This window comes from Falco biarmicus, chromosome 7 (assembly GCF_023638135.1).
Source record: "Falco biarmicus isolate bFalBia1 chromosome 7, bFalBia1.pri, whole genome shotgun sequence".
NCBI lineage: Eukaryota > Metazoa > Chordata > Aves > Falconiformes > Falconidae > Falco > Falco biarmicus.
This window is the reverse complement of record NC_079294.1, coordinates 27,587,426-27,614,128: the sequence shown is the minus strand read 5'-3', so window position 1 is coordinate 27,614,128 and position 26,703 is coordinate 27,587,426. Positions and strand designations below refer to the sequence as shown.

The window sequence follows — 26,703 nt, the reverse complement described above, 5'->3', positions numbered from 1 at the left end:
TTGGCAACACTTAAAAATCAACCGAGAGAATGCACCGGCCCCTTAAGGCGCGCAGACACACACACACACACGCCGCCGCCACTGCAGACCGGCCAGGTTCCCTCCCTCCCAGGCACGAAGCCACCACCCGCTCCCGAACCCCAGCGCCAGCAGGGGAAACTCCTCACACCGTCAGCAACCGACGCTGCTCTGCAACCTCGGCTGCCTCAAACTTAATAAAGCACACTGATATACAGACACAAAAATAATAATAAAAAAATAAAAATTAAAAAAAAAAAAGAGGCAAGCAAATGGGATCTCCGTTTCCTAAGTATCTGTTGTTCATCTTACACAAGTGAATCGTGTGACATTTGGTTGCTGTGGCAACGTTTTACATTTATATAGTGTCTTACACCCCAGAGAATCCCGAAGTGCTCGGAATGCTGCAGGGCACCATGCACCCCCAGGGCCCACATCCACACGGGACAAGAAACACTGTCGGAAGGCACCGACGCCTTTTTAAAATAAATAAATAAAAATAATTAGAACAATTAGAATAAAATAGCCCTTAAAACTGTGCTAAAAGCTATGATTTTAAAAACCAACCTGAAAGATATTTAAGCATCAATAGGGATGCAGCAGGACATGCAGGAAACCCGCAGGAGAGATTCTGGCAAAGTGCACAAACTGATTCATTCAGAGATTCCCTCGAATGACAGCTCTCTTGGTCCAGATCTTTGTGTATTTATGGAAACCCTTAGGTCATTAGTCACATCGTGTGTTTCACATTTTTTAATTTTAGATAACCTTTAAAAATGCGAGAATTGAGGGGAACAGGGAGTTGGCAAATTCCCAGCAGACATCTGCTGTATTTAGAAAGAGAAGTTTTTAAAAAAGAAGGTCCAACCTTGCTATTGCTGGAGTGAGCCTTTTTTTTTTCTTTCTTCTTTTAATCCTAAAATAAACTATTTTTCAGGCCATCTCTCTGGAAAGGATTTTGGCTATGAACTGTGGCAGGGGTTTGGGACTAACCTTGGTTATTCTCTCAAAATTTAGAGTATTTACATGATTCATGCTACAGAGACAGTCACACAAAATTCACACCCTGTACCACAGACTGGGTCCCATATATGTATCCTTCCACTTCCAGCAATTTATTTACTGGATCACAGTTGGCTGCAGTTTGAAACAGAACGCTAAAAAAAAACCAAAAAAAAAACCAGGTGTATTTTACGTAGAGGAATCTGGATAACAACAGGGTAAGATACTGTCCAGCTCAAACTCCTTACAAGTATCACAGCAGTTTAAGAACAGCAAGAGGAGTATTTCCCACCTCTGCTTGTTTAACATATTGCTGTAGTTAGCACATGTTCCAAGTCACTGACAGACGATGTTTTGAACACACAGCAAAACATTATGCAAACTCTTTTAGCCTTCCTACGTGGGTGAAAAGAAGCTTCCAAATAAGAAGTTTACAAGGATTTCAATCTGTAAGTACTTTAGTTAGGCTCTGTGCAACTATATAATCAGAAGCTCAATCTCGAGTAGTATACGTGGACTCCTGTGTCTCTAAGTATAAGGTTAAAAAATAATCAGCATTGATCCCCGGCAGCTATGCTGTGCTACTGATGCTTCTCATACCTACTTTCCAGATAACACCTGAAGAAAAAATATACTGGAACCTAAAACTTATCCCTTATGGCCATTCTCATCTAAACCCATGTTTTCCCTCACACAAACATGAAAAACACAGAACAACAAAAGCTATATTCTGGATTGCAACAAATGCTACAGAATGTAAAACATGCACTAAAGCATGAAATTAATTGCCATAAAAAATTTAGATACTGTCTTTCTGAAGTAGCAATCATCTGCGTTGAAAAATTACATTGGCAAGTGGTTTCTATTAATACGGCTATATCTAGAGAAAAGAAGAAATCTACGTATCATGTAACCTGATGATCTTAAGCATGAGATCCACTAAAATTGCTAGTGATTAGAAGAGAGATTTCTGTAAACCTGCAATGGCTGCAAGCAAAAAAAAAAAAAAAAAAAAAGGCGCAGAGGAACTCAGCAAGAGAATACACAACTCTAGAGGATTTAGTTGCTATTTTTACCATGGTTTTAGTCAAGGTGCTCACGCAAATAAAAGCAAGAACCAGGCTCTGTTTGAGGAACATGCTTGTTTTCCTGTAATAAGCTTACACAAAATTTGAGATGCATTAACTGCTTTAGTGCCCACTTTGAGCAGAACTATAGTCAGATCTTCATAATTTTGTGCATTGCCATAACCTCATCACAGCCTACCAAGTAATAAAAACCCTTCCAGTGTGGGTATGTTACACAGTAGAAGGTTTGCTGGTGTTTTAAGACATAAAAGTGATACACTATTCTGCAGCAATTGCTACGTGACAGGCAGTTTGCAAGTCGTACATTCTCCGAGTTGATTTTGATAGGACAGATTAGAACTGACATTAATTTTAATCCACAAAGTTTCTTTGGAACTTATCTCCTTCAGAAACAAGAAAAAAGGCATCTGCAGCTTTGTCACTACTCTTTACACAAAACACATTGTTGGCAGTTGCAGTTACTCCAGTGGATTTGAGTTTTTATAGTAATTAAATACTGGATGTCACAAGTTGTATATACTCAGATCTGTCAGAAATATTAGGAAACATTCTGGGGTTTAGCCTTTAGTATTTACAGGTGTATATATAATAGGTTTTATATATGCTATTTTCTTGTGCATTATTTGTCAACATCAGTGAGATTTATCTATTAGCAACAAAGTTCATAGACCATATCATATGTATAATGAATTTATTTGAAATATGCTGGTTAAAAAAATGGTTAAAAAACCAGTACTAGCTCCAACTACTGAATTTCAGGTTAGTAAAACTTACTACTTTTGTAGTAAGTACTTTATCAGATAACACATACCACTAGATGTCTGAGCAATGCAACTTATAAAATTTCGTGCCTTACGTTGAACCATCACAGGTTCTCATCTCCATATTGAGTAACTGTAGAAATACAGGATACACACCAGTATATGTGGGTTTAGGGAAAGAACCAGAAAACTGATACACAGTCACCTTTAGCCCAATGTTCAGGAAAGATTCAGGTAAACTGCTGTTATGTTTAAACTCTTCTCACCTTGTGACAAACACCTTCTTGACATCACCTCAGTTCTACATTCAACAAAGTAACCGGATGGATCACCTTTTGTTTTCAAGGACTACCACGCCACCGACACTTCTGCAAGTATCACAAACCATACTTGGGCATATTGCATTGCTACCAGCAAAAGAACCGCAGCTTACCAGCGTGACCAGAACATGCTTAAAACTTCTGAAACAGGAGCCACTTACTCAATACTATACTGTAATGATTAAATTTCAACAGCTCTATAATTAAGAGTTAATGGTTCTCCCACAGGGCTCTGCTGCTAAGCTGAATCTAAGCATCTGGAGCTTGCTTAGTTTCTAAAATGGCATTCGGTCAAGTCACTGTGCACCCAGTCGTAAGGGGAAGAGCCTTTAGCCACCACAGAACAACACATCAAAAGACATTCAATAAGCACCACAATTCCGAGAACACAGGCACAAGGCAAGCACTCTCTCATGTAGTGTATCAACAGGAAGCTAAAAACCACATTGAACATGCAGCAACATAGTTTTAGTCAGGCAAATACTAGCTCTCATGAATTCATTTAAATAAACTTCAATATGGGAAAAAGTTAGCAAGCAAGTCAAGACGAAACACCACTAAGAAAGGTTTAGAAAGATCAGATACAAACCTAAAACACCAATCTCCAGGCCTTCCAACCCCACTTTGATTCTACTGTAAGTATCTTCTCTCTCTCCGAAGTCCGCCACAATGACTTTTGTTTCCACTTTGTACTTCTCCTCTAGAAAAAAGAAAAAGGTTTTTGAAGCTTAAGTTTGAAATAGTTGAATTACAATTCAAATATTAATAATGTATCAGTTACTCTGGTTTTACAAAACATTAGGCAGCTAACACTACACATTAGCTTTTTCACTTCTGCAATAGGAATCCTTGAATTTTAACATAACCTGCACAAGAAGTTTGTGACACTAAGCTACTTCTGGTGAGAACATAAATTCTCAAATGATTCAGAGCATTTCATTTGTAAGATGGCACGAAAACAAATCATACAGGTTTGAACAGAATAAAAAAAAAAGCAGAAATCAGTAAACGCACACACACAACTGTGTTCAAGTACAATGTGACAAGAACACTTTTTTTTCCCCCCCCAACTTAAGCCATATGGTAAATTAGTTGCTTCAGACCAGGCAAAACAATTCTTTATTGCCCTCCATTTCCATTCTTACTTCTGGTGCCATAAAGCTTTTTGAGTATTTAGTATTTTGAACATAAATCAAAAAGGGAACATGTGGGTGAACAAGAAGAGCAGAACTTCCAAGTTTAATCATTCCAAAACCATTCTGATACGTTGCCATCTCCATCCTTAAGAGAACAGGAAAAATACACATAGCCAACTACATTTTGAAACAGAAGAGAGCAAGCATTACAAATACTTCGTATAAAACTCAATTCTGCTTCCATTAAGCCGAATTAATTACACTGAATTAAAATCAGTACAATGTCCTCTCAGACTTTAAAAAAGCAGAACAGTAGCTTAACACTGCAGCATCTCTGTTTTGCTGCACCTGACTCCTTCTCCAGCATTCCTTAAGGCACCTGTGTACAGCTCAGGAAGGGTTTTTGCAGCAGTTTGCCCCCAGAGCCATTCATAAAAGCAGTGCCATGTTAAAGGAAAAGAGTCATTCACAAAAAGATTAGAAGCAGCCAGATTCCCATGATCCTCCTTCCCATTCAAGGGAAAGCCACCGTTCCCATGATCCTGCTGTCCATTCATGCAGAATCATGAATCTACTGAACTCACTGGTTTGCTGGCTGCCTCCCCTCCTCCCATCAATACCCCTAATGGCAGATGAAATTATTTCTCCTCCCTTTCCCTCTCCCCACCCTCAACCTCTTCATCTCTCCTAAACAGCTGCATTGTTTAAAAATCCCCTGAGAGATGTTGCTATGTCAAATGACGACGTAAATAGCATTAAGCCCCTACTGCAGCAGCAGTCTTGTGATCGCGTCAGAAGGAAACCAAGTTCAACATTGCGGGGGGAGGAGGGGGGCTAGAAAGCATCTATTTTTGAACACAGCTGTTCTGATATTTAGCATACATATTTGAATTCTTACAGGACACTGAATTCAAAGACAGAATTAGAGGCACAATAATACATGCAAGCGGCCTGGCCCAACTTGCACACTTGTACACGCGTGCCTTTTTAACCATTTTGTGGGATCTGCAGCTGTCTTCACTGCCACTCAGACACCTCATGAAATGAGAGTTGTTTAAAGGACCCTATCGCTACCCTCACAAATTTGCTTAATTAGTACTGGCTCTTTTATACTAAACACTCTGCATTAGGATTGCTATCGATCTATCTTTGAAACCTTTTGAAATCACGACAGGGATATTAAGAGGATGAAGTAAGAAAAAAATCTGAAGACCTAGTAATACTGTAAAACAAACAAACAAAAAAGTCCTCACACTACTGTTCCTATAAGACCCTGTTTCGAGCCTTCAGAAAATCAGCAAAGAACAATTACATTTAAGGTAGTTAAGCAACACACCTATAAAAAAATGTAGTACTGTTTGTGGATGGAGGGTGGGTGGTACAGTGTATAAGAAACATGAGAAGTAGAAGACTACCTACCAGAATGGCCAGAGGACACAACCTTTGTGTGGTTGCCCACTGCACACATGCAAGACTGTCTTGCTCCAGCACATGCCACCTGCTGATCAAACCCTCCCCTCCCCATTTCACACCAGTGTTCAGGTACCCTGCAACTTCTGCACACCCCATGCTCTGCCCCAGAACCTGCAACAGGTGGGATGATGCACTACATCAGAGAAAAGACTAGCAGATACACTTGATAAAATGGTTCCATGTCAGATGATGACACAAGAAACAGTCACTTGTGTAAGCTCACCCTAGCAGTCAGAGTACAAAGTGCAGAGGAGAACAGATGTGCTTTGCTCTGTATGAACAATGGAGAAGGAAATTTCCTTGATCTCAAGAAGGATTAAGATGTTCTCAAACAGATGGGCTAGAAGAAAGAAATCACACATCCTTGTTTTATCTGCCAAAAGGACTCTGAGATGTAGTGTAACAGAGAAGGAAGCAAGCAGACTATGTTCTAACCCAGGGTATCTAGCAGTGCCTGTGCTCCTGCTGTCTAAGAAAAGAAACCCCAAAACTCCCTGATGGAGCTTTCAGCTTGAAGACCATGAGGTACTGGGGAGCCACAGGGAGCAAAAGAAGGGTATCAAGCCAGTTTTTGCAGCCAGCAGCTAGAGGATCTGAAAGAGCTGATATTATCTGCCAGCGTGTCCAGCATTCCTGACGAAATATTGAAAAGTGAATCTGATATTTCGTCTTTGGAACTGGTAGTTCAAATGCTTCTTAGCAGAGAACTGAATATTACAGCACCACGTTACCCATAGTTGCAGGAACTGAATATTACACCCCCATGTTATCAGGAGTTGTGCAGCAGTCAGTCACCAACCTACCCATAACATCTCAAGGATGGGAAAGGAAGTTCAGCAAACCTCCTCCACGTTTCTCAACTCTGACACACCAGTCTTAAATAATTTCATTTACTAAAAATCTCAGGTGAGATCAGTATTGACCCTACAAATAATTTTTTAACCTGAACTCACACGTACAGTTAATTTACAGGGCCTATATGATCTCAGCCAAGACTTAAAGTAATTTAGCAAGAGACCAACTATGCACAACAGTATCATGGTAATTACTAAAAGCAGACCACAATCTTCTGCAACCACACCATCATTCGAAAAGGTTAGTTGCTGACCACAAAGAAAGGCTCAACAAAACATCTTCACAGCTACGAGAAGGCTGAATAAACCAACAGTCGTAACGGTGGTAAGAGCAGGATGGTATGAACATTGTACAAGACAAAAAGGCAAAGTGAACTTTTGTGGAAGACGCTGGGATGGATTCTTTCAACGATCCAGACAGCAACCCAAAACCGCAGTCAGACTGCGGAGACATAGGCATGTCCCAGACCAATGTCTACAGAGTAACAGCTGTCATGCAAACAAAGGCAGTATAATACACATTAGAAGGAGAACACAATACAACAGAACAGTGCGCCACTTTTTTGCACAGGTGATAAAGAACTGACTCCTGTGGCATGTTCTCATTCTACGCCTTCCTGCAAAATACAGGATGAGATGGTCTGAAAATAAACAGGCTATTTAAACACACACTTCACATACAGACTATCAAGGGATTATCCATAAAAGTGTTTGTATTTCTGAAGAAAACACTACCTTCGGTATCCTCAGAAGAGGACTCTAACTAATATCTCAAACTTGGCCAAGGTGCCACTATTCAAAATACGCATAAAGACACTTAAGCAGTCATCCCAGGACTGCCCACAGGTACACCTATACAAGTATCTGGTATTCTGTAGCAGATAAAGAGGAAAATGGTATAAAGAAAAGCGCATAGCAATGTTTCCTCAACCTATTAAGTCAAGTGCCAACAGTTTGTTGCTCAGAAACTTCCTGAGCTGAGTAGTCTACCCTGATGGCCTTCATCCAATTATTCCTACAGGCCAATCACTACAAATCCTCACGCATTTTCAGCGCCCACCCATCTCACCGCTGCCACATTTTTTTGCTTTTGAACCTGCCAAGAGCAGAAGTGATCAAATTTCAAATTGGTGCACCTGGATCCACTCTGATTGTTACATCTGACATTAGGTTTTTCAACCGCTGTCTCCTCTTCCTCGGTCATAACTCATAATTTTTTTTTCTTTCCTATTCTTGTCACTGAGCATTGGTTGATACTGCACTGACGACTGGCTGCCAACTTTGAAGAGGTAACTTACTTTCATTACTTGTCAATTTTGAGCCGGAGGACATTAAGTTGTTAATGTTGATTTGTTTTCATGTCCATCTTTTCAGTTTCTTATGCATGTCAGACTTCTATGCATCTTCAGACTTTTCCAGAATTTGAACTTGCCCCTTTCGGCTTTTACAAATCTTACGTTATTAAATTTCACAAGCACAAACAAAGAAGGTGGAATGGTGACAGCAAAACACAACAGGCACATCTATCCTACACCTTCCTTCTAAGGGGTTTCCACTATGATAAATTTTTAAATACACTCATGCTTTGAAGAAAAATGATGTGTCATATTGCATGTCCAGATCCCAATACTCTTCCTAAACTCTGGTATTTAAGTTTTATACAGACACTGTCTAATGTTCATGGAAGCTCTTGCATACAAACTTCATTAGAGACTCAGTTTGACATTTTAAAACTGGAAACTAAATTCCAAGTTCAAGATGTTTATTAGAAGGATACTCATGTATTCATAAATTATTTAAATCATCAATAGTTCACAGGAAAGGAATATTTACTCTTACACAGATGTCTTTGGTGTTTACTTACAAATGGTTAGTTAAAGCCTCACTAGGTGAAGCAAAAGCTTCATTAACTCCAAAGGCCAGAGATATTTCTGACTTACAGGAAGCATATCCAGTGTCTTAGTATGCAAGGAAAACACTACTCTTAAATAATTAGGCAAACTAGGCCACACCTTTGCCATGAAAGAGACTCAGGTGCGAAATAGCACTGCATTACCTGGAACACCAGAAAAAAAGGATCACGCTAGAAATAAAAAGTGGGAAGTTAGAAACTACAGTGAGCTACATCCTAAATAAATAATAAAGAATTGTGAAGTGTCTAGGAGGTAAGCATCTTCAATTTTTAAAAAAATTTTTTACATTATTATTATTATTTTTCGGAAGCTTGCAAATAATTCAAAGCAGCAGCCCCCCTGAACTGGAATCTTGGTTGACAGGCTAAGAAAATGGTAAGGAAGTGAAGTTTTCAGACACAGATAAACTGAGCTTGAAAGAAGGCTCCCCCAGAGGGGAAATGTTGTGTACTTACATGCAAAAGCAAACAGACACTAGCCAGGTAGTCAGGAGAAGCAGCTCAGTTTACCTGACAAACAGTGTCAAAGGGGTCTGTGGTACAAAGTCTTGCTGGGAAACAGAAAAACTAGAATATCACCTTCCCTAACAAAAGAACACTGTACTTCTACCACCTGCTTCAAAGCAGCTGGCTACAGCAGCTTGAATTTGCACAGAGTACATGGAAACAAATCCATCTAACTTTGCAACAGAGAGATCAGGATACAAGGCCCACATTGCAAGCAGGTATGGGAACAGTTACTTCAAGCTCAGGTAAAGTACATTAAAAAACCCTTGCTAGAACTGAAGCATCTCATCATTTTACATTCAAAGCCTCAGACAAATACCATCATAGTTATGCAGTAAACATAAAAAGTCTCACTTGGTCTTTAGCTTCAGGATGGCCGGAAGTCCAAAGAGGTAGAAAAAACAGCTCTTAATTTTTTTTCCATCCTGTATGATGAAGAATGAAGTAAGAAGAGTCAGCTACATCCACAAATAAAGATGTCATCTTTCCAGTACCACTGCAGTGGCAGAACTCACCGTAATCCAGTACCTAGTCTCCAGAAAGAGAGTTTGTAACCTTTTAATAAAGGCTAAGAAGCTGAGAAATGAAAGCAAAACACGAAAACACGAAAAACCCCTTATCAGTCACAGTGAAAACACAGAACTACCAGAGAAGTGTTTGGATACTTATAAGCAAAAAGAGCAGAAACCCTGGAGAACCTGCAATAATCTTCAGGAGTCAGATCCCAGTAGCATAGATAACAGATGGAGAAAAGGTGATCTAGAGCAAAACCTCTGAACTCTTTTGCCACATGTATTTTATTTATGTGTCAATTACAAAGCCCATAGACAAACTGAATACCTGAGAAGCTAGCCTTTCTGAAAGGCTGAGAGTTCCCATTTATGTAGCTGTATCAGTCCTTGTCCAAAACGATGGATCACACTTCTCATTTCTGCGAAAGAAGAAACAAGAGACCAGAGCATGGAGAGCAGCACAGAAGCTAAGGGAGGGTCAGTGCTGAACCCCCATCCAGAGGGATGCTGCACAGCAGACACGAGTGCAAGAGAACACGAGTGTTCAGAAGGGGAGTCAATATGCAGCAACAGATACGTATTTTGTAATAAAAATCTTGCTGTAAGTTATAGATGTTTCTATAGAAGTCTGAAACAAAGCACTGGTAACCTAAGGAATAACAAAAAAGTTAAAGTACATTGTAGCGAAAAAAAAAAAAAAAAGCTCTGTTTGCACTGGGCTTGCAAGAGAAGACTCCAGATAAGAATGCTATACTGTATCCACTTCTGCATAGCATGAGATGCCTGCCTACCATTTACCAGAACTTGCTATGTTTCAACACATTTTAGAACCATATGTGTATGCACATTTGGTCAAGCACTAATGAATAGGTTCAGATTCCTTTCATTCAACTACATGTGCAACACCTTCCAGGGATTCCTTTTATATTTCGCCTCTTGCACATGTGATTTCATAAATACAGCTTCCTTAAAAATAGTGAATATTTAAAAAATCTAACCACATGAAAGTACAGAATGAGTAAAAAATGCCAGACCTCATTTAAAATGTTACAATTCTGCTAAACAGCTTTGAAGTTTCAATATACATACACAAGCCAATTCCTCACTTCCTCAGCTTTCAAAGACAATGCAACAGAAGGCAGATCTCTAAGCCAAAGCCCACAAACCCTTGAGCCACAGGGGACATTAAGTTTTTAATGTGTCTAAGCAGTACTGTTACTACAAAACATAGGAAGAAAACATGCTTTATTAGTACTTTCCTCCATTTGCTCCTCTCTCATTTCCATTACATCAAAATATACAACAGCTTCTAAGACACACTTATCAAGTCAGATAAACATTCTTAGGAACACACAGGATCAATGAATAAGCCCATTCACCCAAATATTATGCTCAACATTGCAAGCTTTCCTAAATCAAGCTTGTCCTAATTACAAAGCTAACTGAAAACACGAAATCAAGCAGCCTTCAAAAACAGCTGCAGAGGCTGACAGCCAGGGGGGCTGCACAGTCAAGTCATCGCAATGTTTCCAAATACCAACACTATTTCAGGCAGCAAGGCAAGCACAGCTTTGATGCTCACCACGCACACCCCCTTGCTCCAGCATGCTGCAACAGGGGTAGGCACGAGAGGCACTGACAGCCACTGCCCTCGTGCAGGTCAGGAGTTCTGCTTAGCAAGAATAGCATCATTTTGCCCTGTGCGGTTTTCCTCATCACCACCTCAAAATATCCACTATGGCTGAAGCTCCACACAGTTCGTTAGGATGCAATCCCAAAGTGTTTCAGAGACAAATGCAGCGTGAGGTGTGGTTAGGTTAGTATTGTGTGACAAGCAGCACCTCAAACTCCCATCCTTCTCTCCTTGCCCTGACACTATTTTCAATCCCCTCTCCAAGGCTTTTTTGGGTATTCATTGGTGGTACTAGTTTTCACACAACATGAAGCAAGCTGGTTTTAATTTACTAACTCGTTTTAGGAAGGGCATATGGACTACTTCCAATACTTCTGTAACATTTAGTTTTTCTTAATGTCATTATTATTGCCTGCGACAATGTGTACACTCAATATGTATATGCATGTGAATATGAATTTTTCATCACTTTTTGCAAATAAAATCTAATTCTCCAGCCCTGTAATTATTAGAACAGTAGTGATTTAAAAAAAAAAAAAAAAACACACAACAAAAAACAAAACAACAAAAACCAAATGCAGAATTTTTCAGATTTAAATTCAACAAAGTGAATTCCACGATGATCAGGAGAATTACTTAAAAGAATCTGAGAGTCACTGAAAGGTAGCTTAGTATGGATTAACAAAAAAATTGCGCCTTTACTTTCACGTTAATTTCAAGACATTTAAGTCAGTCACTCTACATGAATTAAAACAAATTTTAAAAGTGAAACAAGTTTCTAGGCTAATTCAGCATTGTATTATATCCCTGATAGTTTCACCTGCATTCAGCATCCACAGAAAGGTGTTCACTATAGTCAGAAGACAGGCATTTAAAAGCACAGTTGTCAGGGTTCTCTAAAGTGTTGCTTATAAGGGAAAACACATAAGTAGTCCACATATAATGCACAAAGCAGTATAGTACCCAGTTCAGCACTGGAAGTGTTGCACATGTATAAGGAGTTACATAGCAAGCATACTTGTATCCATTAGACACACCATTTTTTAAATTATTTTTCATATTCATGGATTTTTTTTCCTAAAGAATCTGTTGTGAAAAACAGACCAAATAAGTTTCCTTTCTCTTTGAAGAGCTACTAACTAGCATGATTTTCCTCACCACAACATACTCCTAAAAAAACCATAAAAGCCATTATCACCATTTCCTCAGCAGAGAAGTCTACCAGGGCTTTTTACAGCTTTGACAAATAAAAAGGGCTTGGTGTAATGGAACTCAACCTGCCAGAAAAGAGACAGGAGACTAAAATACACATTCATAGAATGAAGTTGTAGAAGGAGGACAGCACTGCTTGCTTCATCCAGTCTTTTCCCTGTGCCAGAGACCGTTCCCTGTAGACACTCTTAAAAGGCTTAATTTTAAGTCTCTCTGCAATAAAGCTTCCACCAATTGACTTAAACCAGATTCGCAAAACAGACCTTCGCTCAGTGAAAAAAATCCAATACTCATTTTTCATGTAATATTTAGTTTATTTTACACTGGAAGTAATAAGCGATATGTTATAGCTTTTGTGTTAACAGAAGGTGTTTAATGACCCAGAGACCAGCACAAGGGCTCTTGGTTTTGGCATCCACAAAACGGATTGTTAGCAGAGACAGGCATTAAGTTTGCGTATTAAAGAAAATACAAAGTATTCCCCCACCCAACCCAGCAGAGACAGCAGTGGCCCTGAACGTTTGTAGGGAAGACTAATCTCTGGTTCTTCAGTCTAGGTTTCTAAAGTACCAAGGCAGTCATCTGCCCAGTTGGTCCAGCTACGTAGTGTGTAAAACATTAAGACTCAAGACACCATTAGGTCCCAGAGTTAGTCCTGAACCTATAGACATAATATATGGAGTATGTGACGTGTGGAAGAGGCTACTTTGCTGTAGTTTATATTCAGAAAAGGAAACCCAAACCAGCCAATTCATATTTAAATAACTTTTACACATTTCTTCTCCTGGACTTTCTGGGTTAACAAACTATCAACACAGCGCAACAAATATCGCATAGAAGCGCTCTGGCAGTGAGGTTCACAGGCAAGCACGCTTCCAATCCTTCTTTCTGGAAGAGGCTAACCCCTTGCCAGGTGTGAAAAGGCACCGTCTGCTAGAACTTGCCAGATCACTTGCTGCTATGTGTAACCCATGACACTGAGTGCTAAACTTTCTCAGACTGGTTTTCATCCTTAAAAGCAACTATGACAACGTGGTCTGTTACTCCATATGCTGACAGGTGGTATGTAAACAAAGTCCTTTTGCAAGGATGTCCCTAGTCACCTGTAAAACATTTTACTCCTGGTTCATCCTACCTTGTTGCTGCCTCAAAGTTCTCCTAAAGGTTGAAGTAGTCCTAGGATTGCATCCTGTAGCTTGCAGGACATTTGTCAAGTGTTGCTCTCTAAGCATTCTGCTCAGTTTCTTCAAATTAATCCAGGCAAAATTTCACTGAGAAAATGCAAGAGAAGATGATAAAAAAAGAAGAGGGACTAAGCGGGACATCTGAAACCACTGGGGGGGGGGGGGGGGGGGGGGGGGGGGGGGGCGCGGGGCGGTGAGGAAATTCTTTAAAAATAAGTTCCCTTCCCAACTGTTCTTTTACATGTCTGACAATTGCTCCTTTAGTAACTGGTTGACACCATTCAAGGCAAAAGCATGGGAACTTTCCTCACTTTCTTCAGAGATGAAAGCCAAGAGCTCATTTTGAATCGAAGATCCTTACACTAGAACTATGTCAAAGGTGACTTCAGTGCACCAAAACAAGTCCAGAATATTTTAAGCAGTTTTGTCAAGTCCAAGACATATAGGGGAATTTCAAGTATGTCCAGCTGAACCTAGCTCAGATGACAGAAGACTGCAAACACATTAGTTTACCTTGAAATAGATCACAAAAGGTCAAAATAACTGCTGGCTTCAGTTAGTCTTCAAGTTAAGCTCAGGAAAGTGAACCTTGTCATTTCTGTGCAAAAATATGACGACTAATTATGTCCCCTTCCTAACCAGGCTTGTCTGCATTTCAACCTTTGCTATTAAATGCAAATGTTATTACTTGCCAACTCCAAGACATGAGGAGGACTTAAGATGCGAGGAGGACTTAAGGAGTGCAGATCGGGGAGGAAATGCAAATGACAGGGCAGAGATTAAGGGGCAAAGTGCTCCAAGGTAGGTGCAGCTGAGCATCTGCAGGGGACAGGTTTGCCATGGGGGGCATTGGCCATTTGTAGCAGTAGGTCACGGTAACAGCTGAGGCATGAGCACAGTGGTCAGTGTCAGGTCTGCTTCAGAATGCTCCCCACTATCTTGTTACCAAGAAAGCAGAAGAAAGCTGTAAAATCCACCTACCTAGGAAATGGAGAAGGAACATTTCTAGTTTTGGCACCACATCCCATTCCTCTCTTGTACTCAACAAATCATACCAGAGTAGTGAGAATGCAATAGAACCCAAATCTAAACATGACAGCTATCCGTTTACAATGTACCTTAAATCTTAGGGTTACAGAGTAGCTCAAGACGAAACTACCATGACCAAGCAACTTCAGGAACACTACACACTAAGCTCAGGAAACTTACCGGAAATAAGTAGTCAGCTACACAGATCTTAATTTCAAAAAATTATATTTTCTTAAAGAAAAATGTGTGGCAGAATCAAACTAAAGTTGTAGACACTAGTTCTTAAACAGTATTAAAAGTTTAAAATACAACATATTCCAGTTAAATTATCATTTGCGAGTACACATTGGGAAAAAATGGTAATTTTTTTTCAGTCCAAACAATACCTTAGGAGCTAATGTAATCCCCTGGGCATATACAGTACTTACAACCACCACCTTTAAAGCAGCAGATGGGGATTTACTTCAAAAAAGTTTTGCATTATATAGTAATTGATGACAAGCTCAGAATCTCCCGTGTTGCATTTATATGCACTTACCCACAAGTAAGTAGATATTTACACTGGCAAGCAGGAACACTATTTAGCTACAAAAGGACTTTGTTTTTTCTTGGCCTCGACAGCTCACACAACTCCTCAACCTGTCCTGTGAAGCCATCAGCTAATAACATATACCAATACCAAATTCTTTTGACAATTTCCCTACAGACAAGCCCTCTTTTAAGTGTTTTCCTTGCTTGACTTGTTTTCACTACATTCTTCATATTGCAGCCCCAAGGTAATGAGTTTCTACAGCAAAGGTCTTCTCAAGTCTGCTCAGAAAATACCTATCAGCAGCAGTGCAATAACTGAAGCTTTTCTGCTTGCAGGTCCATGGTTCTTGAACCAAATGCTGGCACAGAACACCTGAGATGTCTTGGATCATACACATTAAATACAGTAAATCAGGGAACAGCCTCATTATGTGGCATATAAACAACTGTCTCCATCCACAGAGAAGTCTTCTTTCTGATCCTACCTGAACCTTTGAAAGAGTTTGTTGTGAATATCACATCATTAAATACTTTAAAAAGGTCCTGGAGCACTGATGTAGCATGAACTTATCTAGACCAAGCATTTTGTATAGTGACCCTAGTAGTCCATGTTTGTGCATGAAATCTTGATTAAAAGTTCAAATATGTTTCTACAAAATCTAAGTAATTCCATGCAAAGGTGGTCCATGACCACTGAGGAGGAAACTCAAAATTTCTTCTTCCTCAGTCTGTGGCCAATGCTCTGTTTCTTATGGAACAAAAAGAAGAATTTCCCTGTTGTGGCAAATAGTACAACAACCAAGTATTCTGCCAAAAAAAAAGAAATCTGCTTTACAACATGCTTGAAGACACATTGGAAAATCTTCCAAAGTCTTCAACTTCCTGTAATTAATCCACTAATTTTCAATGCTCAAACTGAGCAGCAAGTTCAGAACATTCGGCCTCCCTATAACATCATTACAGCCAGTTTAACGTGCATATACACACAAAAATATCAGATCCAGGTCAGCTGGCATTTAACAGTCAGAAAGACGTATCAGTACTTCCTTTAAGATGGTGGTTATGCAACTTGCATTTTATACATAGATATCACTCCTAATGTAAGTGTATCCTAAGAGCACAAGAAAGGGTTTTTCTGAAATAGAATGACTAAGTCTGATCCTCAAAAGCCCTCTTGTTAGTTGTGATGGGGGCACCTGTCCATTGACTAGGATGAGGACTCCAATCGATAAAAAAGAGGAAGGAACAGAAAACAGCATGGCTCACACAATTCAAAAGAACTGGAACTAGCTAAACAGCCATTCTTCCTTAAAGTGATTAAGGGTCATTACTCAAGAGGAGCAAGCTTACCTCAATTTGAAGAACAATTGCAGGACCACCACAAAGTTTAAAGCTTCCCTTAGGAGCCTGCAAGGGAAACACTCAAGTAGTTACAGCCTAAGCTCCAAAGAAGTCACCTTTTTGGAGCCTAAACATGAGAAAATTCTGTCCAGCTAAAACCTAGGAGGATCTGAAAGTGCGACTCCGGCTTTGCTTGCTTATGCAGGCCATCCCAATCTTTCAGCATGTGGGACAATGAACAAGGTATACATTTCAGTAGCTCAGTGTTGTCAAAAGAAATATTCTGAAAATCCAGCATGAGTCATCTCATTTCAGAATGGTTTAGGAAAGAAAGCAGAAAAATGTTTGGGTGAGGCCTAACAGTAATTATGTATTACAGGCTGCTCTGCATAGGTATGTGTACCTATTATTTTAATCTGAAAAACTCCCCCAGCAGCTATCATGTAAATGCCAAAAGCTTTAAGCAGTAGTAGATTTATCTGTCCTGTCAGCATCATGCTTAATTCCCGAGGAGGAAGAGAGTTCCAGACTATTATAGAAAGGGTTATGACCACTTTCAGGAAGCTTGTTGCTTCATGCATAAGTGTTTGATTCCAGAACAAGATATTTGTAGATATTTCTGTCAGCTGGACTTTTATTTAGCAAGACAACATACAGCATTGTAAGAAACTTGACTGCATATGCTGACACATGCAGCAAACGACCATCCACCTCCTGCAGTGAACTGCCACCAAGACCACATTGTTGCAACTGCTTTGTGCATTTGCACTAAGCTTCAGAACTCACACAGGTTACGCAAGCAGTGACGCCTATACTGTTGCATTTACACTGTGACTGCACTGATGTACCAGGTACGTCCAGACACTGCAGGGACATCTTTAAATGCAGGACACTAATGAACAGAGATAATTACTTCCAAACCAGCTGAAGATAGGACCCTATGCCATCTTCACTCCAAGAAGAAATGCTTTCTACTTGTATGTTTAGGTGGTAGACAAGACAACTTTTCTGTCTAGAGAATAGTTTCATATGCCATTTTGCACTGAACACTAGAAATCAGAGACAGTAGCATTTGTATCAACAGAATTGTATGCCCTCTGCCTTTCAGTAAACTAGTAAACCAGTTACCATTAAGCAAACTGAAGTCCATGACTCTTTCAGTCATCCTTACATTCACTAAGCAGCCACCTACAACTTAGTATAGGACAGTTTGTGGGGGCTTGACTTACAGATTATGCTTTACAGTAAAACAGTGCCACTAACAAATTTAATAAAAGTTTTAACGAACTCAGGCCAAAATAATGCACTTACAACCTGTGAAAGAGAACAGCTCTTAGAATTATCTGCATTGTGTATACAAACCATTTTATGAAAACCTAAGCAAGACAAGGGAGGGTAACACAGAAGTATAATCTTAATGGTTTCTTTACCCAACATCACTATGCCAAGAAACCTGCTTCATAGCACACAACTTCCACTCCTGCTTATCAAAAACTTCTATACACCAGGCTGCATTTTTCACTTTATCTTGACATACTCTGCATAAACTAGTAACCTTGCAGGAAATCTGACTTAAAGAGATATAGATTAAATGAGGGTCCTGCGTTAACAGTTGGACTTTATGATCTTAAAGGTCTTTTCCAACCTAAATGATTCTATGGTTATACTTTGCTCCAATTGCAAAAATCATTTGTCCGCATGAGACTTGAGGAAGCTTTCTCCTAACTGATCCCATAGAAATACCCACCTTACTTTTGTAATTGGAATATTAAGCTGCTCCCTTATTTTTGCGTTACAGCCATTTACTACACAATTACTGCTAATACAGGTTCTTAAACACAGTAACTCACTCCCTATATTCATTCCTTTGACTATGCACACTTGTCACCCAAAAAGAGCTTACAGCTCTCTAATCTGATCCAAGTAGTTTATCCAAACAGAACAAAAAAGGGAGAGGAGGGGGAAACTACCCACAATAAATTTGTATACTTGGTATCATAACAAGCAACATAAGGAACGTGTTTTCAACAACTTTGACTTACAAAGAAACCACCCTTAAGGCTGAAGCCCATGAAATCGAACTTGCTTCAAGCTGAGGGAATATTCAGATGAATTAAAGGCTACATGGTTTTTGCCTTATGATTTTAGACAGCTACTATGGGGATAGGTGGTATTTTGGACTGACTTGGTAAGCTGTTCTTATGGAAGGCTAAGAGTTTTAGAAGTACTTATCTGAGAACTGAGCCCTATTGTTTTCAGAAGTTAAACGTGAACACCCATAAAATTAATCTGCAAGGCCTTTACCATTTATATCTAACATTTGCACTATGCACAACAGCAAAGCTTTTTCAAAATTAGAGCTGTATATATTAGCATGTATGAAGCTCATGTGCAACTGTATTTATTTATAAGCATGCCCATGAAGTTTAGGAAAGAAGTTTTCAACTCACTTATTTCACTAGCAACCTGGTCCAGTTTTTCTTTTGACCTACTGATTAGAGCCACCTTCATTCCACATCTTGCTAACTGCAAGAAAACAGGAGACATAGAACAGTCATAAATCACTTCCAAGTTAGTATCCTAATTAAAAGAATTGCATAATTTATCAAATATCACATATATATGACCAGCAAGTTTGAAAAAATTACAATTTTAAATAGACACATGAACGGGAAAACCAGGATAAATATTTCCATGGTACTTGTTACTTGATTCCCTTCATGACAAATTTGTTACCTTCTCAGTCATGCGATACAGGTGTATAAGTACATTTATAAAATAGAAAGCAAACAAGCAGGTATTTTACAGAAATTTTACCACACCTCTGCAAGTCAGAGCAAAGAAGTTATTACCCACAATTAAGTTTAACATGCCAAGTTAAGATATCCATGGTCACTTGAACACCCGTGTTACAAAATTACCCCAGCACCCAATACTTCCTTCCTTTAGTCAGGCTCCACTCAACTTTGTACTAATCATAGATATAAAGGTTAGTTTACTCATGCATTTCTTTTAGGGAAGCTATCTGTGTAACTTAAGCTGTGGCCAGAGGATATCCTGGTCTCAAATCAGACATACTACTGCAAGTTTGAAATGAGAACAACTAAATTTAAAAGTGTCTGCAGAAAGAGAGCTACATATCTGAATTACTCCGCAATGAAAACAATGTTTGTGACTATTGTAAGTCCCTGTTCCAGTGAAAAATAACAATATATCCACAGTTCATAGTGACACTGCCTTCCAGACACTTAACACCTACATATAAAAAACAGGTAAGTTATCATTGCTCCATAAAACTCCTTCACTGCCTTAGGAAGCCAGTGAGAATGGGTCTTGAACAAAAAAAAAAAAAAAAAAAAACCAAAAACAAACCACACACACCCCACACAAAACGAAACCTAAAAAATCCCACACCACCACAGCATGGTACAGCAACAACCTAAAGAGACTTAATCTCATCTACCTTTCTAGCAGAAGCACACAAAGAAAGCTTCTTTCAGAGAGAAGCATGACCAAGTTCATTAGTGACCTCCATGCTTTACTCACATGTGTGATCTCTAAGCAGAAGAAATCTCATACTAGATCTCTCATGAGCGTAGAGTGAGGTGTGATGAAACCAAAGACACTCACTAGGAGCTGCTAACAAACCACTGCCAAGTTCAGGCTTATGGGTAACTTAAGCTTTCCACTCAAGGAAATGATGTGGTGTTATGAGGACGAGTGTCTAAAAGGGATGAACACATCCATCTCCAGATAAGCACCTAGCTCACTAGATTAACTTTTCATGAAGCCAACAGTAGGCTTAGAAGGCAGTGGGAAGAAGGGAATAACATAGTGCACTCTCATTCCACAGGATCAAGGCAGTGAAGGCAAACACTATACCTAAAACTATCTCAGCCTGTGACACTGAGGGCAATTGGACAGTAATTCACTCAAAAGTCTGAAACAGCTGTGGTCCCATGGGGCAAAAAAGCCCCAAAGATGTTCCCCATGGACGCAAACTCCAGACTGCTGACAGGCAGTTTGCTTTCTTTCAGCAGCCATGACCTCTGGGCTCTCAAATTGCTGAAGTAGATACCTGAGCTTTATGGAAAACTATCCAGCTGTACTTGTCTCAAAAGCCAAGGCAGTAAAGCCATGCCAACGCACTCAGCAGAACCTCTGCGTGTTTAGAGAACTTCTGCCACAAGAGTGAGCTTGCAAGAAACTGCTGCTGCATTCACATTAAAGGGACACACCTTGAGAAGTGCATTTGAAATCTGGAAACAGAAACCCATTTGCAAGAGGAGTTCTCAAGAGTACAAAGCCCATAAAATGACCAAGGAAAGAGCCTGCAACTAGGAACAAATACCACTAAGAGAAATAATCAAACTTGGAAAAGACAGTGCTCAACAGCACGTTTGGTTTGAGTCTGATGCAACCAAATCAGTTTCTGCTGAGTGCTCCGACTTCACTGGTAGAGGCCTAGTGGAACCACAATAGTCCAAAGACGAATAATGATCCTCTGAGATCCCAGTAGCTAATTATGTTTTTATGTAAGAAACAAGGAAGACCCTCTTGCTTCGCAGATAACTGTCTTTAGATCTTTGGCACGTTGTCTCTAGGGTCATGAAAAGGCTGCACAAGAAGACCTTAAAACTCATCACAAAACTCACTGGAGTAGCAAGCATTGACAAGATACTTTCATAGCTAAAGGACTGATGCAAGCAAGAGTCACCATTCTAACACAGCTGGTGGATGCAGACATCTGATTTCTTATATGTCATGTTCGTAACTACCACTTTTTCCACCTTGGTAGCAAAACATAACCGCTTTTAAAGCCCTTTCTCTCCAGGATGGAAAGGAATGTCAATGACAGCCCACCAAAGCAGAGTTAAAGCTCTTGTTAGAGTAAGTATAGCAAGAGGATCTAAAAAAGCAACACTAAGCAGATGTGCATAGCAGAGTACTACAGAGCACACAATAGGATCACAACCTCTAGTTTATCACTAGCATACAAACACATCTAAGGTTAAAATTTAACTCACGATTTGCAAAAGCAAACAGCAATACAGGGGTAACAAGTAATGATTTCTGACCATATCCTTTAAAAAAAAAAAAAAACAAACGAAACAAACACAAAACCATGCTGCTTTGGAATCAAAGACTGGGTGATCATTACCCAGACAGAGAAAACTTGCATTTACCATGGCACCACCTTTCATGAAGAGGTGGTCTAGTGATGAAAAGGCTACCAGTGCCAAGCAAAGAACAGAGATCTAAATACTGCAAGAGTGGGAAGTGTAAAAATGGCTCTTTGCTTGGAAAAGAAGGAAAATAAACAACACAGCAGAGTATAACTGGAAAGAATCCACAAATTTGTAACGTTCTTCCATTACTTAGTGGTGATCATGTCAAACTTTCAAAGAGGCGATTCTCAACACACCGTTATATTTCTCACAAACTCATCCAAGGAGAAGGAAGTAATCTGCATGATCATGACAACAGCCGTCAGCACCCAATCAGCTGTATGCCAGTGGCATTTATAGTAACCTGAAGGTAGTTTCTAGTAGAAAGTCAAGCTTCTGCTGACAGTCTTATGAAGACACCTCTAGAGTCAATTGAAAGACTGAGAAGTCTTTCCAGGCATTCCACATTTCACCCCACACCCACGCTTTACTTCATCAAGTACTCTTCATCCACCTAAACTCTCAAAGGGTGAATTTTTATCTTATTCTAAATAAATAAATAAATAACAATCATAAAAAAACTCATGAAAGATTTGCTTTATTCTACAGCCCAAGAATGAATATATGTGCCCTTTGGGGTGCTTTTGGCTGTTCTGTGCCAACAGCAACTATGGCAAAGAAGCTGAAACAGTCGGTTTCCCAGCAGCGGATCAGCTTTCCTAACGAGGGTTCACATACAGGGCTCTGCCAGCAGCACATGTTCATGTCTGAAGGCAGCCTCTAGTTCTTGGAGACACCAGCAGAACCTAAAGCAAGCTGTAGTTTCATTCACTCAATAACCTAACACAGATCATTAAACCAATCTCCCATGATGATCAGTGGGTGTCTCTCACATCAGAGGACTTCCTCCTCATAGTGTTATGCCCTGGGCACAGTCACCTCCTTCCACTTACTCTAGGCAGTTAGATTTAAGTATTGCATCATTTGCTTCAGTGCCAGGTAACTGGGATATTTGGCAGGTATGAGCTGCCAGCTCTAGGCCAGAATCAGGTGCTGCTGGCACCAGGCTCAATTCGCTTTGCAGTCAACCCCCCTTCTTGACCCAGCAGGACAAGGTGCTATTTTCTGCAAAGCATAAAGGAATTTAAGGGCCAGGGGTACAGGTAGCAGAGCACACAGGGATGTAGGGAAATCTGAAGGACAAGGACTACCCATGAAGAGGAATGCTACTTTCCCTGTGGGCTCCACAGAACAGAAACTTCAAGAAAAAGGAATATCTCACAGCTGATCTCCTCACGCTAAGTCGTGCTGGTGTTTCAGAGAACACAAACATGAGTACAGACTGGCTCACTTTGATACTGATGCTGGAGCTGAAAGTTATTTTTGCTATAAATTGTTGTAGTCAGCACTATTTGTCATGATGTTCTCTGGGCTTATAGGCTAAATTGCCCCATACTAACAGGCACTTTCTGTCTTAAGCAATACATTCCAGTACCATATTTGGAGCCCACATATCCATCAAGAGAAAAAGTACAGTAAAAGAGATAGAGGTAAAACCCAGCTTCAGAGACTTCATGAACTATAGTTAATAATTGGAACGTACTGCAACCACCTAGAAATGCCATTTAGTCAGTGCCTGAAAATACCAAAAAGAAATAGCAAAGGTAGAGAAAGCTAAGAATTGTAACAACTAGAAGAAGTTAAAAAAAAAAAACAACTAAAGGACAAGGTAAAGGCTGAAAACAGAATTCACAAATTAAGGAAGCTAACAAAAAGGGATAAAATTCTTGGCTGGTCACCAGAGGGAGACAAGGCAGGAGACCTCTTTCTCCACACATACCTGTTAAATAAAGGTGAGGAGATATGACCTACTACTTGACAGAGTTAGGACAGCATGACATCTTGCCAAGGATCAAGGTATCACTTGGAAGTGCTAAGAATTCTTACCTCTTCTGCATAGGCTTTTCCAATCCCATCAGTAGCTCCTGTGACCACTGTAGAGGGGGAAAAAATATATACATTAGCTGCTTCACAGAAATAACTGCAATGAGTGTTCATTAGTAAGCTATTAAAATACTCATTCCAGCCAAGAGACATATCAAAACATATCTGAATAGGTGTACAATTTTGAATAAATCTCTTAGAGAACTCAAACTAAAACCTTTCCACATGTAAGAAAGGAGAGGAAGAGACTGAGCTAGGAGCCTAACTGTTTCAAGATTCAGGTTCAGCACTCCTCCTCATGCCAGTCCTCTGGCCCACTACGCTTCTTCAGAAGCGCTGCAGACTAAGGAAGATTTCCAAGTCATTTAACTAAGAAAAGCTCAGTTATAACTATTAAAACAGCTCTCAACTTAGTTTTAAGTACACTGTAAAATGAAAAGTATCTTAAAGCCTTTAAGCATCCAATAAAACAGACATTTTAGGACACGAGCAACAGGTCTCTGTTAGTGACTCTCCAGTAGATTTCTGTGGCCATTGTGCTTACTACTAACAGCCAGTATAAGTGACTGATCAGTAGCCATTAGTTGCAAGCTGGGCTTCTAGAGCTTAAACTTTCACCTGTGGGTGACTGGGATCTGTGTCAAGCCTCAAGTCTTCCTAGGATTCTTTTCTGCATGCTGACAAGCTCTCAGCGACTCAACACGTCATTAGTTTGACAGATAATTCCACGACTCTGACCACACCAGTAGCCACTCATCTCAGTTTGCCCACTAAACAGCAGTTCTTCCATCCAGAAGCCATGTTCCCAACTACTTTTCAAGCAAGCACATCCAGCTCCACTTCCTCCTCATCAAACCAATGCCTACACCTCAACATCCTTACTCATTTAGCTTTACTCATTCTTCTGTCTCTGCTCTCACTTCCAAGTGGCTAGAGAATATACTCCTGGATTTTTCTGTTTGTACTTGTTAGATCTGAACAAGTTCAGGGATAAGCAGTGGAAGCATAAATGAACACAAGACATGCCCAAATAACTGGGCTTGTTTAATGTTTCAGAAAACTGAACTGAGAGTGTTGGTTGAACTCTCAGGTCAACCTCTACCTGAGTGAAACTCACAGCAGATGGAGGTGTTGTCCAGCACTAGGATCCAGCAATAACTTCCCTTCAGGGCACCAGAAGGAGATGTGTTTGCACATGATTTGATTAGTCACTGCCTGCAGATCACCCATAACAGCTGGCATGCAAACAGCAGCCAGAATATTTCTGTTTGAGTAATAACAGCTAGGAAATGCTGTAACTATTTCAGTTTCTGTGCCTGCTAGCTATAAATAAGTGGACGTAATAGCAAGTGATGAAGCTGCCAGTGATGGTCCTATCTGAGCTTGAATGGCCAGCCAACAGTGCAGTAACAGGCTCGGAATGAAAGATAGTCATGCCCTTGATTTAAGCGAGGTTTACGGATGACCCTAGATGAAGGTACATACACATACATTTATCCCTTCCCTGGTTTCAAGGCTTATTTGCAAGATGCTGTAGCTCCCATGTGATAAGGATGTGCAGGACTGTACCATACGCGTATTAACACATACTGCACACACAGGATGCCCCAGCTAGTAAACAGCTCTAGCTGCTGCACCATGAGCTCTAGTGAATTTTATTGAGAAAACCAAGTGCCTGGGTCACACCATTTTGCCACTTGCCATCCAGCCACAATTAGAGAAATGAGTCACAGTAACAAATCCCCATGTAGAGAAGTCAAGCAAGGGGCCAAATGGTGAAAAAAAGCAGACCTTGGGGAAGAAATCAAGAATGTATTCCCAGGAGTCCACTTGCTACAACCAAACTTGCACCAATATTGTTACCCATGTACCAGACAGCATTACAGTCCTTCAGGATGGCACCATCCCTTTAGTTCAAGGACTAACAAGCTTCAGTTTCAGCCTTACTGATCTTGGGTTTCACATTATGTATTATCACATAATTTATTATTGCTGCAGTAAAACAAACAGGAGCACAACGAAAACCTGTGCCCAGTACCACTCCCCACTAGGCTTACAACCGTAGTTGGATATGCTCCAAGTTGACCCAATCTGGCAAACAGTCCACTTCCATGACTCTGTAAAAGGGGTTTGTTTCCTTCATTCTAGTTAGTGAGGTACCTAAAGAGCAGCTATTCCCTATAACGCTTATAGATAGTTTCTCCTCCTTCCAACTCAAAATTCATGGATTTAATGGTTTCATTCCCAGATAACAAGCTCAGCATTTAAAAATACTGTTTTCTGACACTGTGAGTTGTTCACCTTTAGCAGCTACAGCTAAGAGTGCATGCTCCATAAGGCAGGGACTTCAAAAAGCATCTGCAGCACTTTAAAGGCTTAATAAAGTGCAAGTACAATTTCAGTCAAGGATATTTACCTCATTTATTGAATCCATTGCTTAGGTAAATTGTAATAGAAGCGGCTGGAGCATGAGACAAGCTGAAGAGTGGGGATTTCTATCTGAAGTACAAGTAACAGGATGGTTCCTCCCTTCTTAGGTCCTACTTCTACTTAAAATCACCTGTAGTCCAGAGGCTAAAGTACCTTCCAGAACATAACTTGAGAAATTTGGACAAATCTAATACAGATAAATGATGAAAAACATTAAGAAATCCCACCAGGAAGGAAAAAAAAAAAAAAGTGCTTGAACCATCACTTACATAAACAGACACCTAGCTAATACATATTACTGTTTTGCTTCTGCTACAGGTAAAGGCATAGGCATCAGAAAAAAGCATGCAGCTAGTTTTTCTTAGCAATAAGGGAAATCCTCTTCTTACAAGAAGGCACTATTAGGATCATTTTATTAATGACTCCCCTTCATGAAGGATAACTTTGTCTCTTGCTCTGTGTTCCCACATCATCTTGTGGAGCAAACACAGTACAAGGATGGCTTTCTAACATACAACCAAAAAGCCACCTTTTTTTAGGCCACACTTCCCTTCCCTGGGCACTTCAAGAGAAGCCACCTGGCCTAGCTTCACCCATTCTAAGTAAATGGATTTCCCATCAGCAGCTGCACTGGTGCAGAAGCCACCA

At 40.0% G+C, this 26,703-nt stretch overlaps 1 protein-coding gene across 1 annotated transcript in view; it reads right to left on the bottom strand.

Annotated features, from left to right (window-relative positions):
• The window catches only part of HSD17B12 (hydroxysteroid 17-beta dehydrogenase 12), an 89,523-nt gene that overhangs the window by 32,639 nt on the left and 30,181 nt on the right, over positions 1-26,703 (bottom strand). The window contains exons 2-4 of the mRNA XM_056346552.1: positions 23,629-23,675; positions 18,964-19,039; positions 3,779-3,889 (exon numbers count right to left, since the gene is read on the bottom strand). Coding sequence (XP_056202527.1) covers positions 3,779-3,889; positions 18,964-19,039; positions 23,629-23,675 — 234 coding nt within the window. The remainder of the gene's footprint in view (positions 1-3,778; positions 3,890-18,963; positions 19,040-23,628; positions 23,676-26,703) is intronic.